This window comes from Larus michahellis, chromosome 1 (genome assembly GCF_964199755.1).
Source record: "Larus michahellis chromosome 1, bLarMic1.1, whole genome shotgun sequence".
Lineage (NCBI taxonomy): Eukaryota > Metazoa > Chordata > Aves > Charadriiformes > Laridae > Larus > Larus michahellis.
This window is the reverse complement of record NC_133896.1, coordinates 141080074-141099271: the sequence shown is the minus strand read 5'-3', so window position 1 is coordinate 141099271 and position 19198 is coordinate 141080074. Positions and strand designations below refer to the sequence as shown.

General features: G+C 39.4%; 1 protein-coding gene across 4 annotated transcripts in view; it reads left to right on the top strand.

Moving 5' to 3' along the window:
• The window catches only part of FRMPD4 (FERM and PDZ domain containing 4), a 304950-nt gene extending 291330 nt beyond the window's left edge, over positions 1–13620 (top strand). For 3 of the 4 annotated variants that reach the window (XM_074606445.1, XM_074606459.1, XM_074606449.1), the window contains exons 11-17: positions 491–617; positions 2978–3067; positions 3635–3817; positions 7082–7220; positions 7819–8880; positions 9209–10480; positions 11706–13458. In XM_074606445.1, coding sequence (XP_074462546.1) covers positions 491–617; positions 2978–3067; positions 3635–3817; positions 7082–7220; positions 7819–8880; positions 9209–10480; positions 11706–13057 — 4225 coding nt within the window. In that variant the 3' untranslated portion in view covers positions 13058–13458. Of the gene's footprint in view, positions 1–490; positions 618–2977; positions 3068–3634; positions 3818–7081; positions 7221–7818; positions 8881–9208; positions 10481–11700 lie in introns of all 4 variants that reach the window. The other variant, XM_074606470.1, reaches the window with a different exon arrangement.
• Positions 13621–19198: the final 5578 nt, after the last annotated feature.

The following is a 19198-nucleotide window of genomic DNA, read 5'->3' as shown; positions in this document are numbered from 1 at the left end:
GCTTCAAGCAGAAAGAAAATCCAGTAAAAGGAGGGGGCTGGTTGTTTCTGCGGGGGAAAAGAACCCCACAAAATATAAGTGACAAAGTCAAAGGCTGGCTGGTTCGCATGTTCTAAAAAAAAGCCTAAAAAATGAAGTTAAATCTGATATTATGTTGTTAAATCTGTGATTTTAATTCTATAATGGTACTTGCCTATGTAATTAAATGGTGTTTTAACAATACAGCGTAGACTTTAAACATAAAAACTTAAAACTTCTTTTCTGAATGTCATGATGGAAAGGATAGAAGAGAGATTATATATAATTTTTAAGCATATTTTTCAGAAGTAATATATAGTTTGAATATAGAAAGTAATGCATTATTGCAAAACACTGGACTCGATCAACTCTCCTGTTTACAGGTGTTCATTCACTTGGCATCATAGTCACCAGTCTTTAGATAAATAATCATCACAGGAATGTGAAATTAAATATATGCCTTTTATTGCAGAAAAGAATGGGGATTAGAGACTTTTCTTCCATCTGCTGTGCTGCAAAGCATGAAAGAAAAGAACATAAAGAAAGCACTTTCACACCTTGTCAAAGCAAATCAAAACCTAGTTCCTCCGGGTAAAAAGGTATTACATTTGTATCTTAATGGAAAATATGTTTTAAAGAACAGAAAGGGTGGAGTGCATGGGAAGCATTTAAAATTAATCCTTTGGAGAAACACCTAGCCATTATATTTTCAGAGATATAACTTTTGGTGCTCAGTACAGCATAGCCGAGAACAATTAAAAATAATTAATTATACCTCAACTAAACTATCTTCTTATCTTGAGAATGCCAGAAAACTGGTTATTAATACTTCATTTATGATAAAGATATATATTTTTAATTCATTTAGTGCTTCCTGTTAACAGCAGACTTGTTAGGAAGGTTATTGTTCTCGCTCTGGTGCTCTCATCTGAACTACATTAACCTATGGGCCTGACATAAATGCTGTTTTTCAGGATTGTTTTCCGTTAAGCTGTAGATAGAGACTTTTTTCTGGCCATGATCTAACTGGGTAGATGTTGCTCCTTACAGTAAATGACCCTCCTTGCTGTTGTAAAATGCTTTGCTTAGCACTAAGCTTTCACTTCAGCTGGAAAAACACATGTAGAAGACAATGTCTCTGAGAAATGCCTTTGTTACATGCGTACAGCTGAGGCTGGCTTTAGACACCATAATGAGGTTTCTTTATGCAAGTCACTAGTCTCTCTTTGTAGTCAATGGAGAGAAACAGGCACTTCTAGGGAGCGATTCGTCCCATCCCACATTAGGAACCAAAAATAGGTCAGATGACTTGTGTCCTAGAAATGCCTGTTTCTCTCCATGAACTATAAAAAGAACCTAAGAGTGACTAGTTGAGACATAAAATGAGTTGAATCTTGCTCCGTGACATTTTGTTTCTGAACAAAAAAAACCCAAAACATCTGGTGCCCGAGCTCACGTTCATTGTGATCAGCAGAAATCCTGCTTGGAGGTTTCAGACCACATCATGGCTGTGAATGTAGGTCTATGTATTTGACCAGGGATGCTCAGGGAGAAGGGCCACCTCTTTGACAGAAGCACTGTATGTCTCCTGTACTGCTGAGGCTAAAGCTGAATAATGCCGATTACTTTTTGTTTGTCCTGGTAGTGTAAGTTTGGGTTTATTTTGGAAGCCATCACTGCTGCAGGCATTGCAGGTGATGACAGTGGCATACGGTATCGGTTCTTGGTTAGAAGAGAGGTTGCAACAGTCCCTTCCTGCAGCAAGCAGACTTGGTTGGGTTTGCTTCATTCTTTTCTAATTTGAGTTTTGGAAATATGTTGTATACCCACCTGCTATTTTAGTTAGGTCTCAGAAACAAAGCATCTGAGCTCATCATCACCTTCTGTCTCATTTGTAGATACTAAGGCAGGAACTGATTTCCTTCTGGGGTCTTCTCTCCCTCTGCGTGAGGGGAATTCTTGGGATTCTCCCATTTTTTATAACCCCTGTGTATTTCTCCAAGTGAACGCCTAGTGAAGGGAAGGGGAAAGCATTCCCACTAGTTGCTCTGCTCCGCATTCATTTCCTCCTTGGTGTCTAGAAAAGCCTTACGAGGGGGGCTCTTAAAATACTGTTCAAGATCAAATAAGATTTTGAATTAGAAATCTGGTGGCTGAAATGAGAATGGGAAGTGAGATGAGCTTGTTTTATCTTCTCTTTTAAAAGTCCAGATGTAAGGATTTACACCAGGGAGGTATAAGGTTTGGGTCCAGACTGTTTGGGTGAAATGATCTGTTTCTTGTTTCCTTTCAGTCTCATAAAATATTTCCATGTTGTCCCATTTTAAGTAGGTAATTTAAGCTCAGAGGAGAAGAAAGGAGACAAATTATGACGTGTATTGTATGATATGATCATATGTATTGGTGTATGTATTTAGCTTCCAGATTTATTCCCTACTAAATATAGTGGAAGAGTTTTATTTTAAAAAATAGGCAATGCAGTAATGAGGTGGAAAAATATGCCATATGCCACAAGTGCCTAGCAAAATGTAATACACAGAGCTGACAAAAGCAAATTCTTTGTTCTCTTTCTCTGTATAGGTACATAAATGTTTAGGAACTGATGGTGATTATGAATGGAAAGCTGCTGTCTACCCTTGAAATCCCTCAATGAACAGATGTTTAATCGGAGTAGTTTAACATTTCCCTTCATTGGAGCAGTTATGATGTTCTTGCAGTGCTCTAATCTGCCCATACCCAAGCCCTCAGTGCATTTTAACTAAACGAGCAAGATCTTAATTTTAAGAATGAAACTGTTTCCCCTCATCTGAAACTCAAGCATCTAATGATTTAGTTTCAGGCTCTGAAGAGCTGTTATTACAGTCCGTTCTCCTTAGACTATACAAATACATTTTCTTTCTGAACTCGGTAATGTGATGATTTCCACCACTACCTCTTACCCCTTTTTCTCCTTCCTTAGCTCTCTGCTCTGCAAGCCAAGGTGCATTACCTGAAGTTCCTCAGTGATCTACGATTATATGGAGGGCGTGTTTTCAAGGCAACACTAGTGGTAATATTTCTCTTGAAACAGTCTCTCTCTTCTCTTGATTATTTTATCCAAATATCTTTTTGCAAAAGCTGGACCATATAATTTTCTTCAGAAGTTTAGGTTCTATTCATACACTTAACTTTTTTTCTTTTAATCTAGAAAATAACATTCCTATTATAACTGGAATTTTTGCTGGGGATTTGGAGATAGGTTAGCACCCTTTAGGCAAATAACACCATCCCATTAACTATAGAATGCTATTATTATTAGCCTGAAAAGCTCTAGATGACAAAGATTTTCTTTTAACAGAAGCAGATTCCATCCATCTGTCGTCTGTCCTTCTTATTACCCATTTAAAAACTACAGTACAGTCAATATCCAGGAGCAGATTCCTTTACTGTTTGTTTTTAATTATGAATCAAGTATGCTCTTCTATATTGTATCTTCTTAGAAAAAAGTAATAATCTTTAATGTAGAGTGCCATGCAAACGTAGCTCCATGAAAATTAAAGAAGGCAGTGGCGATTTCTGTCACTACGCAGTGCCTATGATGTTTTTTACTTTTGCTTTCTTTCTTTTTCGGCTAAAGCAGGGAGAAAAGCGTTCAGAAGTGACTCTCTTAGTAGGGCCGCGGTACGGAATCAGTCATGTGATAAACACCAAAACAAACCTGGTGGCTCTCCTGGCAGACTTCAGCCACGTCAACAGGATTGAGATGTTTACAGAAGACGAAAGCAGTGTTAGAGTTGAACTGCACGTCTTAGATGTGAAAGTAAGTTTGCCGTTGAATTGTCTTTAAATAACATTTTTGTCTTTATTTGTATTTGATCAAGCTATACTGTTTTGAGCATTTTCATGCCAATAATATTCTGAGGGTGTGTTTTTAGCTTTTTATTTTTTTCGGTCAGGGTGCATGTAGAGTACGCCTTGGGCATTTGAGGGGCCTACGGTGTACCAGACTGGTGCTTTGTAGCACTTGTATTCTATTCTGATTTTTCTCTTGTCTGATCCTGGGCAATATGCTTTGTTGCCGTCTTCCTTGATTTCTGTGGTGTGAAAAGGTGAAGATGAAACTGTCCTTCTTTTGCAGCTCCTTGGGCCCCTAGAAGCTCCTCCTAGGGTAACAGGCAATATTATCACTCTTAGAGAAATGCCAGCTGCAGCAGCTGTGTCCCATATAATCAATCCAGTGTTTTATCTGCAAAGTTCACTACAAGTAACCACATAGGGGTTACCAGTGAGATAAACTGTAAAAAGGCAAGGGTTTTTTTCTTAGCCCTTATAATTCCAGTTCATTGCTTTGCCTTACGTAATATATTCATAGATGCTTTTCATCTACCTAGAGTCATTTATTTTCTTTGCATCTGTGGCATCTAGTGGCAATGAGTGGAGTTTTATGTATTATATTGTCCTTGTTCTTCTTGGTGTGTTTTCTATTTGCTTTTAAAGTTAAAGGCTTCATAGATTGTCTACAGTATTAATCAGGATAATCTGAGATCGAAGGAAGAGTTCTTATTATACTTGAAACTTAAATATGCCATTAAAATAAATAGAGTCTAACAGTTCTTTTTGCTTAGCCAGCTATACACAAAAAATATATACAAGGAATATTTCACTAAGTTTTTGCTTTGAATGCTTTAGATTTATTGACCTGGAACTGTTTCCCTGTATTTAAGTCAATGAAAAAAAAAATATGTTGTAAATTAATCTAGATGCTCTCTACAGTGGCTTAAGAGAAAAGCACAGGTTGGTGAACACAGCGTCTCTTTCTCCTTGCTTAGCAATGATAACATCTGAGGGTCTCAGGCTACTTTACCTGCATTACTGTGCTAAACTTGTAGCCCTCTTGTGAGAAAGCTGTTATCCCTTTTATTGTAGATGGAGAAAGTAATACAGAAATGAAATTCTCCCCATCTGCTTGTATGTAAAATGCAGCACTGTATGGCATAGTATTATATATTACCATGGTGTGTGTGGTTTTGTATTATAACACTGTTACTGTCTTACTGCAAGCCATGCATATCCCCACCTCCTTGCGTTTTGACACGTGCAATCTGCAACCCAGAAAGACTGGCCTAACATTAAAATTACAAATCTAGGAGGCGCTGAGTGGAATTTGACAAAAAAATTGCCTTTCTGTGGAGCACAAGTAGGGGTTGTCGCTCTGTCCTGTGTAGGAGGTGCAGGCACACGTAGGTAGGTATTCTCAACTGATCTTTTCATCCCGTGGCTAGCAGGTTCATGTATCCACATTTTGAATATGACAACATATGTCATGTATTTTCTTAATGAATAAATGAATAAACAGTTTGTATTTTTATTTTATTTTGGGTTCTTTTTAATGTCTTCTCAAATATGCATCACTTGGCAGAAGCAGGCAGTAAAAGTTTAGCTGCCACAGGACTGTTCAGCAGATGAACAGTAGTTCACAGCACTGTTTTCATCAGTCTGAGATTTCTGTGATCATCCATTTCTGTCAATCCCTGCAGAAAATTTGAGGTCAACATTTCAAATATTAAAACCAGTTTTAGTAGCCACTTGAAAGAACAAAGATTAATTAGCCCAGTGTAGGCTTAATAGTTTATAGTTAATTTTTATAGTTATAGTTGAATGCTTTGAAAGAAGCATTCAATAAAACCACAAACTGGGGCCCAAAATACTTTAAAGAAATAAAAAAAGCATAGACCTCTCCATGTTGCTGCAAATTCTTCGCACAACATTCAGGGCCCCGAAGTATTTTGGCCTGAGGTGCAGCAGCACAGGCATTTAAAAGATTATCAGACCTGTTGTGGGTTTGGTAGTAAGCTATGATCATAAATTACCTTTTGGCCACAACCTCCATCAGAATCAGTTGTCTTTTCACTATTAAGGGGTTGAGTAAGTTAGAGAGCCACCCACGTAATGTCATGTTCCACCTGGAAAAAATTATGCAGGTCCCCGTATCTATCTTGTGACAGTGAGCTCTGCATGCTAAATTATGATAAATTGTCACAAATGTCCACATATCTGTGAGTGACTACAAACTGTGAGTGATAAGATGGATCGTCTACAGTATAATTTCTATCGATGTATCATGGTAAGGACTTCATTTTTATTCGCTCTCTAGGAGCCATCGAGGCTAGCCACCTTAAAATGAATTTGAGGAAAGCACCTTTTGGTGTTAAAAGCTAAAGAGGCATGAACAAAAGGTTTAGGCAAAGAAACTTATATATTGTGGCAAAAGAAAATGGAGTTAAAGAAAGTATGTTTCACATGGATTTCTCAGGTTCGATGCTCACGGGCCTGGCAGCCATAGTTTTTCAAAGCTCTGAGGTCTCTCATTTTTCTGTTAGGTCTGACTGTTTTATCTAAATGCTTTGCATTTGTTTTCTTTGTTGGTGTCCTTTCTGAGGTTCTTTATCCATTCTCTTTCTCTCTGTTTATCTGCCTATTTTTTCATCATTTGTCTTTTCAGTAATGACAGGCCACAAACACTGAAATCTTTTAAGCTGTCATCGTAATATTCACTGTCACTGCTGGGTAATGATGGCTCTAACCTCACTACTATATTTTCTGAACCTGAACTTTCCCTGACTCTTGTCTGCTTCCTGTGTTTTCTTCTTTACATGTGCTTAGGGCACCTCACTTTCTGGGAAGCTGCAGATTCCCGTACTACTGCAAGACTCCAGTGCCTAATGTACCAGGTTCTTAGCTGTTGGCAGTTTCAGAGTAACCGTAAACAGCGCTTTGGCGAGAATAATATACCTATGCAAGAAAAAGGATGGAGCAAGAGTCTTAAAATGGTTAGCTTCATTCAGAAAGAGAGCAAAATCAGCTGTTAAAATTTCCAGTTGGACTTCTACCTTACTGCGATTCTAATCTTTTCTAAATTTGTGATACTGTTTGATATTTTTAGTGGGGAAAATAAGTTCTCGTGTATTTTTCAATGTGGTGTTTGCGATTGTAATTCCTTTTGCTTCCATGTAGTAGTATTGTCAGCAGGTAAACAGATTGAGAAGGAAAAGCCTTAACCAAGACTTGGTTGTATTCCTCTTAGCCTATTACTCTACTGATGGAGTCATCAGATGCAATGAATCTTGCTTGCCTAACAGCTGGATACTATAGACTGCTGGTTGACTCGAGGCGCTCCATATTTAACATGGCCAACAAGAAAAATACAGGGAGCCGAGAAACAGGTATTAATTGCACAGTATGTTAATGATGGGCCTACGTCTAAAGCAGAAGCCAGCTTAAGCCAGTGCACCTCCAGATAAATACAAGGCTATGCCAAATGAGATCGGATTGCTGGCTCAGGCCTAGCACCACAGTATATCAGTTCAGCTTTATAATGTACTAATATTCAGCCTATGATAGCATCTTAATGGTAAAATAAAGCAGGAGATTAATGTCCTTCATACTGTAGTAAAACAGATGCATGCTCGCTGTGAGTGTTATTATTTTATATGCATGTATCTTTTGTAAGAACACATATGGTGTGGGAGGAACCAGCTGGGGATTTAGTTTTGTGTTACTGTTCCTAGAATAGCATTTGTACCTAGCTGAGCTTTAGTTTTGTACTAAAGTACAAAAGTACCAGTTAAATTTTAGGTCATTAATTCAGCAGGTATTTAACTTAGAGCAGAGGTGAGTTTGAAAGTGCTTTTCTGAAGTGTTTGATGGCCCAGCTGTCCTATTCAGAATGTTTATTGCTCAGCATTAACAAGTTATTGTTCAAAAATTACATGACTTTGCTCTTTGATTTCACAATGTTGATTTTATTTCACCGTGCTATAGGAACTGAAAATAGAGGGAAGCATAATCTCCTTGCTTCTGAGTGGAATTGTATACCAAAAACTACCACTTTCCTGGCTGAAGGAGATCAAGAGACTCAAATGTCCTTTGCTGATCCAAAACAGAAGACTGTAGATGTTTCTGAAAGTCTGTTATGTCAAAAAGAACACAGACATCTGTACATAGAAAATACTTATAATTCAGGTGGATTTGATCAGCATCTGGCCAAACAAAGTGACCCCGCCGAAGCAGAAGAAAGCAGAAATTTTAATCAGCCTTCACTGCTGTCACTCTCAGGTTTGGAATCTAGCAAGAAAGCACAGGATTCCCCCAGGGGAGCAAAAGTTTCCTTTATATTTGGAGATCACAACTTGGATGGCATCAATCCTCAGACTCTTGGCTATGAAAGGCTTTTGGATGAAAGTCCAGAAGTACTAGAAAAACAAAGAGCCATTTATATTAGTAATGCCAATGACATTAAAGGCCTGGAGTTGTCACCAGATGCTGAAAGCATTCAGTTTGCTACAAATTCTGTTTACGCAACTATAAACGATGGTAAAATATTTGGAGCTGCCGAAGGGATAGAAGAGCCTTTGCTGCATGATATTTGTTATGCAGAAAACACAGATGATGCCGAAGATGAAGATGAAGTAAGCTGTGAAGAAGACATTATGGTAGGAGAAATCAATAGGCCTGCCCTTCTCAGCCTTTCTGGTTCTAGTGATGACATTATTGATTTGACTTCACTTCCACCTCCAGAAGGTGATGATAATGAAGATGATTTCCTATTGCATACCTTAAACATGGCCATTGCTGCTCCTCCACCTGGCTTCAGGGACAGTTCAGATGAGGAAGACTCTCAGAATCAAGCAACGCAGCCTAGAGACAACAAGGAGCAAGCCAGTAATCTAGGCAATGATGACATTCCAGTGTCGCTTATCGATGCTGTCCCTACTAATACAGAGGGGAAGTGTGAGAAGGGGCTAGATGATGCTGTAGTCTCTACACTTCAAGCACTAGAAGCTTTGGCTGCTTCAGAGGAACAGCAGACGAATGACAATTCAGGTTCTTTCACCATAGTTACATTTATCCATTGAAAATCATTCCATCTCATCCATTTAGCTTTGGAAATACTCCATTTCATGAGGGTTGGTTGGTTTTTTTTTAGTTTTCCTTTTTTTTTTTTTGCCATCATTTTGCATACATCATATTCCATATTATTTAATGGACGTACCATTATGTTACTAAACTACCTGTCCCGGGAACTGTGCAATAAAGTCTGAGTATTCTTACAAAGCATATTTTTGTCTTTAACACACACCCTTTGCTTGTCACTTATCCAGGTGCTTCAGCTGCTGTCATTTAATTGACTTTTATTTTCTGTGGCTTGCAGGTGTAGCTATCCTGCGAGCATATAGCCCTGAGTCATCTTCAGATTCTGGCAATGAAACAAATTCCTCTGAAATGACTGAAAGCTCTGAACTAGCCGCGGCACAGAAACAATCAGAAAACACTGCACGTATGTTTTTGACCACAAGTGAAGGCTACCAACCCCTTGTGGAAGAGCAGACTGAATTTCCCATCGCTAAGAATCAGGCTGGAGGGCCAGGCATGAAGCCCTCACAGCCTTTGGCTGGTCGTCAGGCTGCAGAGCTACAGTCAAAAGTTGTGCCTTCAAAGCAGATTCTTCATTCAGATAACATGGAAATGGAGCCAGAGACCATGGAAACAAAATCTGTCACTGATTATTTTAGCAAATTGCACATGGGATCCTTGGTATATTCTTGCACTAGTAAAAGGAAAAATAAGATGACAGACAGCGAAGTAAAAGCACCCTCTGATGGCAATGCTACTGTGAAAAAGCAACAGGGAACTAAAAAAGCAGAGACTGATGAAGATCTAAAAGCTAAATTTGGAACTCTTTCAGCAAGAGACAGTCAACGTCTAAGCACTTTTAATGTGGAGAGAACTGCCTTTCGCCAAAGATGGTACGCTGCCGATGATGGGGCAGCAGATAAGCCAAGCCCAGAAACAGTGAACGGGAAGACTTTTCCAAGGGGTCCTGTCGTTGCTAAAACAGAAACTGACTGTAAGGATGAAGTGGATCCTGAGGTGGATCAGGATGATACCTCGGGGCTTAGCCAAGGTGAAAACTTTCTGTCAGATATGACTCCCGTGTCTTCAGCCAAAGACCTAAACGACGCAGAAGATACCGATTTATCTGCAGATGACCATCCTTCAAAGCTTCCAGAAGCTGAGCAAAGTGTGGCTAGACTTTGTGAGTATCACTTGGCTAAGCGCATGTCATCTCTGCAAAGTGAAGGCCATTTCTCACTGCAAAGCTCTCAGTGCTCTTCAGTGGATGCGGGATGCAGCACAGGCAGTAGCACCTGTGCTACCCCTGTGGAATCTCCTCTTTGTACCTCTGATGTTAAGCACATTATCTCTGACCCATCAATGAAGGGCATTGCCTATATTCCAGCAGATGAAAGAGCTGCCATTCTTCCAAACCATGGAACGACATACAAGGACCTGCACCAGCAGCCTGAAGCCGTGTGTCACAGAATGACGGTGCCTGTTGTGCATTCAGCAATTAATGCTGAGCCACTGTTCGGCACTTTGAGAGAAGGATGTCATCGGATCCCCAAGATAAAAGAAACTACAGGTACAGCAGTAATAAAGCTTTTCTTATGTTTGTTGTTTTTTTTTAAAGCTAAGTGTAAAGGTTGAGGACTAGCTGCGATATTTACATTATCTTTACCTGAAACTACATCACCAAGCTGTAGCGGGCGGGGGGATTAGACCTTTGATGTATCTGTTCATTGTAGTTGTATGTGTTGAGATGTTCATATGAGCTGCTTACAAAGTTCAATTTTTTAAAAAACCTCTCATTACAGTTGAAAATATTTGGGGGGGATACTGATGGAGAGGCCTCTCTTCCACTCTTTGGAAGCCTCTCCAAAATCCATAGTCACTTGAGATCCAGGATACTTGTTAGATTATAAAATAACTTCACAAGGTGTATTAATGTAGGAGAGAAAAAACTGTGATTCATTTAGTGTGTATTTTACATGCTATTTTAGCAGATTATCAAAACCATGCCAGTATGAATAAAAAGCTCTAAATGTAAGGATGAGAAAACATCACTGTCTTATTCAGCATGTATTTACTTCACCATCTGACAGTAGATGTTTCCTTAAAGAATAATTTACATACAGAAACATTACTGCATTTTTAAGTTCCAATCTCAAGAGATTTTATGAATTTACTGTTATAAAAAAATGCAGTTTTTCAGAGATAATATTGGAAATTCTTTCAGTTGGGTTTTAAATATTTCCCTCTTCCTGGGTTGCAACCCAAATGTAGCAGTAGTGTGTGAATGCATGAATATCCCAAAGTGGAACAGACTAGGAGATAAAATGAGAAATGTTATTTCTCTGCCAAAAAAAACACATAACCAAAGCAAAATTGCCACGGGTACATCTTTCCATACCTTTTCAGGTATAGTTAAATAAGGTATTTTAACCTGAAAATATCAATCTCTTTAGTTAATAGAAAACATGCGATCCATGTATTGGGGGAGATTTAGGGTGTTTTATGGATGATTTTCTATTCCTTTTTTGAAGTGAGTCTGCTGTAGTGGAATGAACAACTAACTATTCCTAGATTATAATTTGTTGATAGATTTTAAGAGGCATCTTAATGAAATACAAAAGGCGTGAGAAACTAGCAATGAATGCTCTGTGAAATATTTTGAGGAAGAGAGACCACCGGGAAATACCAGGAATCCAGTTGTCCTGACTGTTAAAGATATTTAAAAGTTCGGTCTCTGAATATTATCAGGGTGATGCTTAATTATTCTGTCTGCTCTTCTACTACCCCTAGTGTAGCTTTCACAGAGCCTGAAAAGGGAAGACAAGGAGGCATGCCTACAGCTTTTCCTAGACAGCCTCTAGCTGACTCCATCATGCTATCATCCATGCTATCAGAATCAAAGGTGCCAAGTCAAAATCAAGACTCTTGTGACATTCCCAAAGTAAATCAGGCTTGTGGGGCAACGGTTAGTTTACGGCCATATGACATGATAGGAGGAAGCCTCAGGATGCCGCACAACAGGAAAGTGCTGAGACGCAGTAGCAGCATCATTGGAGGATCTGCAGGCATTGAGATGCTGTTTGAAAAGAAGGCAGCCGCAGCCAGCTTGAAATGCCTGGACATCACCCGAAGGGATGAACCCAAATCAGAGAGAAGGGTGGAACTCCCCCTGGGCAAAAAGCTGTCAAAAAGTTATTCCCAGAGTTGTGTGTACGTCAGCACTGATAGGAAGGACGGTAAGAGGTGTTCGGGCACAGGTTCCAGTCAGAAGGACTCCAAGCAGTGTCGAACGTTGCCCTTGTGGAAGCTGGACACCAGCACCTGGAGGTGTCGTGGCCCCTTTAGCTATTGTTTCCTAAGCAGAGGAAACGATGACAATGATGATGAAGATGATGGAGACAGCCATCAGCTCTCATGTCTCTTCGAACCTCAGATCCCGTGTGAGCTCGCAGAACCAGTCGGTGAGTCATTTTCCAGTGAAAATGAGCAGAAAGTCTTGGAGTCCCCGAAAGCTGCTGAGCCCTCACAAGATGAGGCAGTCAACACGCATGAGAAGAGCAGTGCTGACATCCAAGGTGGCCAAATTGATGTGAATCTCAACGATGTGGCCTTCGATGCACGAATCACGCGAATAAATGTGATGAAAGAGAAGATGTACGCAATGCCTGATGGATTTATTGCAGCACAAAAGGATGCCAATGAGCTACTCTCACTGGTCCGAGCAAGTATGGGCAAGAGAGAAGATTTACATCCAGAAACATATGACCTTAAACTTTCTAAGTACAAACAACTGTTATCTATGGAATCGAGACAGTTGGGAAGTGCCTGCAGGAAAATGGCCATGGCTGATAAAAGCCCTGAGGAAATGCTTTTAGCTATGACTTCCAGCTTTCAAGTACTCTGTTGCTTAACAGAAGCCTGCATGCGTTTAGTTAAAGTCATGAACTCTGAAACACAGCAGCAGGAAATTATAGCTAAGATAGACGAGGTTGTAATAAACTACATTTGTCTTCTGAAGGCTGCAGAAGCAGTATCAGGCAAGACCTCCAGTGATCCTAGCGTTAAACTCTTGGCTCGACATTCGACTACCATGGCCGCTATTGTAAGCACACTAACACGTTCTCTTAAAATGCTTTTAAACAAATAAAATACGAAAGTCACTTCATAATCTACCTTTGCAAAGCCATACATAAAAAACTTTTATTTACTGTATGTGTATGAACTAATGTAACAAACTCAGCTTTCTCTGTATATTTTGTTATTTTATATAAAATAGGTATGAGATTAAAAAAAAAGTTAAAAGTACTGAACACTGACAAAAGTAATGACCAGATCTCTCCTTCTGTTTATATGAAAACAAAAGCCAAAAAAACTCTCTCCCCAAGACCAGAAAAACAAACAGAAAAAATCCCATATAGGAGCAAATTGATGTTTGGCTATTTTTCATATAGTCAAATCTCTGGTTGTATGAAGTGAACTTTTAGAGCCTGTTATGTCAATGAAGTTGTTTTCTGTTTCATCCAAGTTTTTGCTTGGAGAATGCTCCATGTTTAGAAATGAGAAATTAAATCTTAATGTATATAACACAATATTTAATGTTTTAAAATTATAATTTTTAAGCATTGAAAATAGCAAAAAGACATTTAAAATCCGAGAGACTATTATAACTTACTAGAGAATATATATATAATAAATGACTCTTTTGTTCATATGGCCTGAATTACCTGATTCTTCTTTTCTAGGAAATTCTGTATTTCAAAAAAAAAAAGGTATCGAAAATACCAACTTCAGAGAGTATCTGATGTATTGAACATTAGTGTTGGCATTTCAGATAGTGAAGGTAACTGTGGAAGACTGAGGACCCATAAACCAGAGTGGTGGTGGTGTTCTCTCTGACATGAGAGATTGATGTCATACTGGTCAGACCAGAATGTATAGGGCAGGTCTACACGCTCCTTTCCCTGGTAAATGAGAGAGAAGACTGTCAGGAAATTCCTATGCTGTTTACTGTTTCATCATATATCTATGGTGCATCTGAACAACATGAACTGCATCTATTTTGTTAAATATTTTATACTTCACATTTTATGATTCTGAATGTTTAACTGTAAATAAGTTAGAAATAAAATGAAGTTTTCAGAATACAATAAATATCTCTGAAATATTTCCAGCTAGAGGCAGTTCTTCTCTGAGCGATGACAAAGGCAATTTGTGAATAATTTCTCTCCCATCTGAACCTTTCTGGAAAACATTTTGTTAGTCTTGTGTTTGAGAGACAGCCAAAGCAAAAGCCCTCAGTTTCACCTGGCAAATAGGCTTCCAGAAGAGCATCTGTTAAACTTTTCAGTCACCAAGGAGCAGCAGCCCTTGTGGAAAGTTCACAATACCATTCTCCAAACTGATGTAGGTAATTTTCATCTTCTTCTCATAGTGTCACATGCAAAGAGTGTAACTGCTCTCTTTCGAAAACTTACCCATTCAGCTGAAGCACGTGTGCTGAACTAGAAAGACTAAACCAACAAAATTAAGTTTTTGCCAAGGAAATATTTTCTTGCATAGAGTGATGCACTTCACTGTGAAACCCAGATGTGCTTTTTCCTCCGACTGCAGAGAAACATCTTCACAAACACAGTATCAGAAGCTTAATCTGTTGTCCATAGGAGAAAAATCTGGTTTCCAAGACCAATAGCATGTGGAGCCGCTCTCCAGGGCAGCTCAAAGGTAGGCTGCAGGATGAATTACGTCAGTGGTGGGTGACAACAGCCTGTCCCATGTGGTGCTAAGCCTCAGTGCTCTTGTTCTGGCAGCCCTGGGAGTGGGGTTGTGTGCGCTGCTCTTTTGCTGCAAGTACCAGTGAAGTTATTTCCATGGTTTTTGAGTATTTCATAATGTGGAAAAAACATGCTGAATTGTTGTATTGGTACGTATTCCTTCGCTGCTTTGTGAGTTTATGTAAAAATCTCCTAGAATCACTTGTATTCACAAGCATATTAGGTTGATGTCTCACAATCATTCTTTGTCAGTAATTATTTTCATCTTCCTTCTGGGCTCTGGGGAGACCTTATTGTGGCCTTTCAATACTTAAAGGGGGCCTACAGGAAAGATGGAGGCAAACTTTTTAGCAGGGCCTGTTCTGATAGGACAAGGTGTAATGGCTTTACACTAAAAGAGGGAAGACTTAGACTCGATATAAGGAAGACATTTTTTGCAATGAAGGTGGTGAAACACTGTCACAGGTTGCCCAGAGAGATGGTAGTTGCCCCATCCCTGGAAATATTCAAGGTCGAGTTGGACGGGTCTCTGAGCAGCCTGACCTAGTTGAAGATGTTTATGTGAACCTTATTGCTCATGTTTGGAGCATATTTGCTTTTTATGGTACCTGCATTTGCAACCATCTTCTCTTATTCTCAGCACGTTATATTTGACACAGGTTACCTAGAGCTATTTCATTTTGTCTCAACTGCCAACCAAGTTATTTTTTGTTCATTTAATCTTCATCAGTGTCTTATTTCAGGATAACCTTTTTGCCTTGGCTGATCTGTGAGATTTCAGTTATTATCTTGCTACCTGTATAAGAGGTGCCTTTACTGACTCAGAATAAGGCATGCTCTTGTGTGATCCCTTTGCCATACTTTTAAAAGTGGAATGGGAGGGCATCAGGAGCTTAGATAGCCTGAGAAGCCACAAAAGCCTCTTCTCATCCATGAGGCAAAAACTGCAAAATGTTAATATTGGCCAAGTTGGAATGCTTGCCACCATCCTTGGCACCAGTCAGGGGGGCTTTTGTCCTGATGCAACTAGAAATGGTTGTTCTAAGACTTGTGCTCAAGGAGACACTTCCCCCTAACTTTTCCATCATGAGAAGATGAAGGCAGGACCCCTTAATCTAAGTGACCAAGGGTTTACTGCCCAGACAAAGTCCCTAAGTCAGCACTGCTGTTCCTTGAAGTATGAGAGCTTTCTCTTGTGGTGGCAGCAGCAAGGCAATTTCCACTGGGGAATGACCCTTACGTTTTCTCCACCTTTCCAAGAAGTAGCATTAGATGTGTTCCCTCTGGGTTTGGCATTCCGGTTGGGCAAGAGGATCAAACAGGGACTGGCCAAAGGACTGGAAGCTTCACATCAGTATCATGGAGTTCCGCTTCATCTGAGCTGCGTGCAAGACTTTCCATCATACCTAAAGGTGTTAAGTGAGGATTTCACCACTCAACTATCCATTTTCAAACTTGTTAACCTGGAGAGAATGTGCACAGGTTTTCTTTCTTTCTTCCAGAATTTGATTAGTCCTTGTCAGAGGGTCACAGAGAACTAGACTCATTTAGTAGTTCACCTACCAGGCCCTCCCCAACTGTCTCAAAACGTCCGTCTGAGCAGGGCGAGAGATGCCCACTGCAGTAGTGGGGCAGAATTTTAATACCAAAGCCTCCTCCCTTTCTCAAAAAGACTTTTGCTGCTACTCCTGTACCTGTTATTGCAGAATGTGGGCTGTTGGGCTCATCTCGGTCTTGAAACGCTTTTCTCCATGTTGCAGATGCAAAAAGGCTTGCTCTTTGAGAGACAGCCTTATAAGTAATGTAAGGGAATTCATGTTATCAATTTGGTTAGGCTTTTGGGTTGACGTGTTTGTTGGTCTTCCTCCCCTGCCCATCAGTTCAAACTGTTCTGACTTACCTGCTCAAACTGAAGTAGTCTGGTCCTTTGTCGTAAGTTCCTTACCTTACTGAAGTCAGTTTAACATCCATCTCAGCCTTAAGCTCTAAGATGATTGAGATGTTTCCCTCCACCAGGCAAGTGAGTTATGGGAATTTGAATTTGGTGTTTCATGTTCTCATGGATTCTCCTTCTCCAAAAAAGGTGGCTTTCTTTGTTGTCATCTTCTCTGTTAGAGAAATTCATACCCCTGTGTTCCTCCTTTGACCTTATACTTCAAAGACAGTCCATAATTTTTGCTGAAGGTGGTGTCTTAACATCACTTCGATTTATGTTTTCCTTCACATTCCTTTATGCTTCTAAGAAACATGCTTTATTTTGCACCTTTAATATCAAAAGAGCTCCCTTTATATTTGTAGTCTGGACTTTCTCTGAACATACAGACCATGTATATCTCTGACAGATCCAGTAGTTATCTAGATGGATGCCTTGTGTTTCAGTATTTGCTATAAAACTTAGGAATTGATACTTCCAACTGAGTATACAGCTTCTGTGAGACTGTTGAGTTACTGAACTGCTATATATCTACCATTCTTTCCCCAGGCACTGTGCCATCTCTGATGAGCTGCCTCAAGAGCTGCCACAGCACTTGGTAGAGTCAATCTAGAAGTGCTGTTTGCATGAGGGACACCAAGAACCTCTGCTAGGTAATTTATGGCAGGTAATTGTATAAAGTTGCACAGTGTGAACAAACATGTGGATATTAATTTAAGAGTGAAAAAAAAGAGAAAGAAAACATCCTGAGCTCTATTAGCAGGGTTTCCTTCAATGTTGTAGTCAGTGTCTCTGTGACCGAGAAAGAATTAAAATGGTTTATGGCATGCTATAGTTTTTTTATGCCATTGTGCCAAAGGTGATGACAACAGTGTGAATACATCCTCCATAGTTACTGCAAAAGGAAAATCTCTGCAGTCTGGAGTGATAAGGTGTAGGTGTATCCTGAGAATAGATTTATTTATAGACCATGCATCCTAAAGAAGACTAATTACTGGTAAGTTATATTTCTTTCTCAAAGATCAATCTCTGTTCCACCTGTGAATTACTATTAAAGGATAATAGGACAGCAGTCTCTATCAACAAAGATGGAATTAAGCTTCTAATGATAAACAGTATTATTGTTGTTTCTTACTGTAAGCAAAGGGCCAAAATAAGATAGTTGCCTCTAGTACAGAGTATGAAGACAACTGGCAACAACAAATATAAAAAACATTTTTATATCATGATTTGATATAGGAGACACTGAGATGTTACACAGTGGTTTTTACAGTGTTTTTCAAGTTGCTCTTCAGAGAGAAAAGGTGTTTTCTAAATCCTTTTTGGCAATGCATTTCAAGATTCCTCCATATTGCTTGTGCCTTTAAAATGACAGCATGGGGTCACGGTAAATGTCATCAATAACTTTCAATGTTCTTTTTCATATGCTAAACTGTAAGTTTGTATGTAGGATAGGTTTGAAAGTGGTATATTTAGATGTCGATGGTGACAAACTGAAGGCTTCAGCCAGTGCTGCAGGCTTTGGTTTCAGTAGAAGTGTCGAGTTCCTTAATATAAATTAGGAAGTCTTCCAGTGTCCATGGGAAGATGTGATCTTAGCGCTACCTCATGGGAATCCCATTTTCCAGATGGCCAGGACTGTTTTTGCTGAAAAAGATGCCAAAGGATCCAGTTTTACTTTGATTCTCCTATTGCCCTTGAAGCGGCCACAGATGCAGCTGAGGATCTAGTCTGTCCCTGAGTCAGCAATGCAGAGGTCATGGATGCCTGAAGAATTTCCTGGTCTGTAGTTTTGCTGAGACTGATCACCCTGTCATCCTCTCTGTAATTTCTGATACCTCTGGAATCTTCATGGATGGCCCAAAGAACCAACAGCCTTCAGAAAGAACAGTCCCAACATCAAACTTTTCCTGGTGCATAAACCCATGCTTAGTGCTCCAGCTTCTCTTCGACTGCTTTCTGCAGCAAGAGCAGAAAACGCCCTCTTTTAGTTCTAGTCCAAGGTCAGCATGTTTCAGTGGAAAGCTTTAAAGCTTTGCAGCCCCATTGAATACTTACTTTAGGGCTTCTGCTACAGGTCAGTTGTACAAGCAAATAAATTATAGGCACAAATGTAGTACAGCTAATTGTACAGCTGACTTTCTCCTTAAAAATGCTGAACCATCACTGCCTGAAGTAGCCAGATGTACCTTATGACTTAGTGCAGTTCCAACAAATGTAATGTCTCTGAAACAGTTATCTATGCTGGACACTACTTGGATTAGACACTTACATACAAGCTATTTATAATACTAATTTTTGGCTTTTTATAACTGTGATTTCAATTTTCTTTCATACATTGCAGATAATTATATTTAATGCTTCTTGGTTTACACTTTTTTTTTTTCACCAGACCTTGTTGTTTCCTATTTTATTCCTCCTTTCTTTCATTGTTAACTTTTTTACACTTGAAAACCATGTCTTAAAAAGCGATGTATTGGGTACATTTCTCGTCAAGGATGCTTCACAGGGTTTTACTTTTAAAAGTAGTTCCTGCCTTCTAAAAAGGAAAATGTTTACTGCAGTGTCTTCTCTTTAAATCATT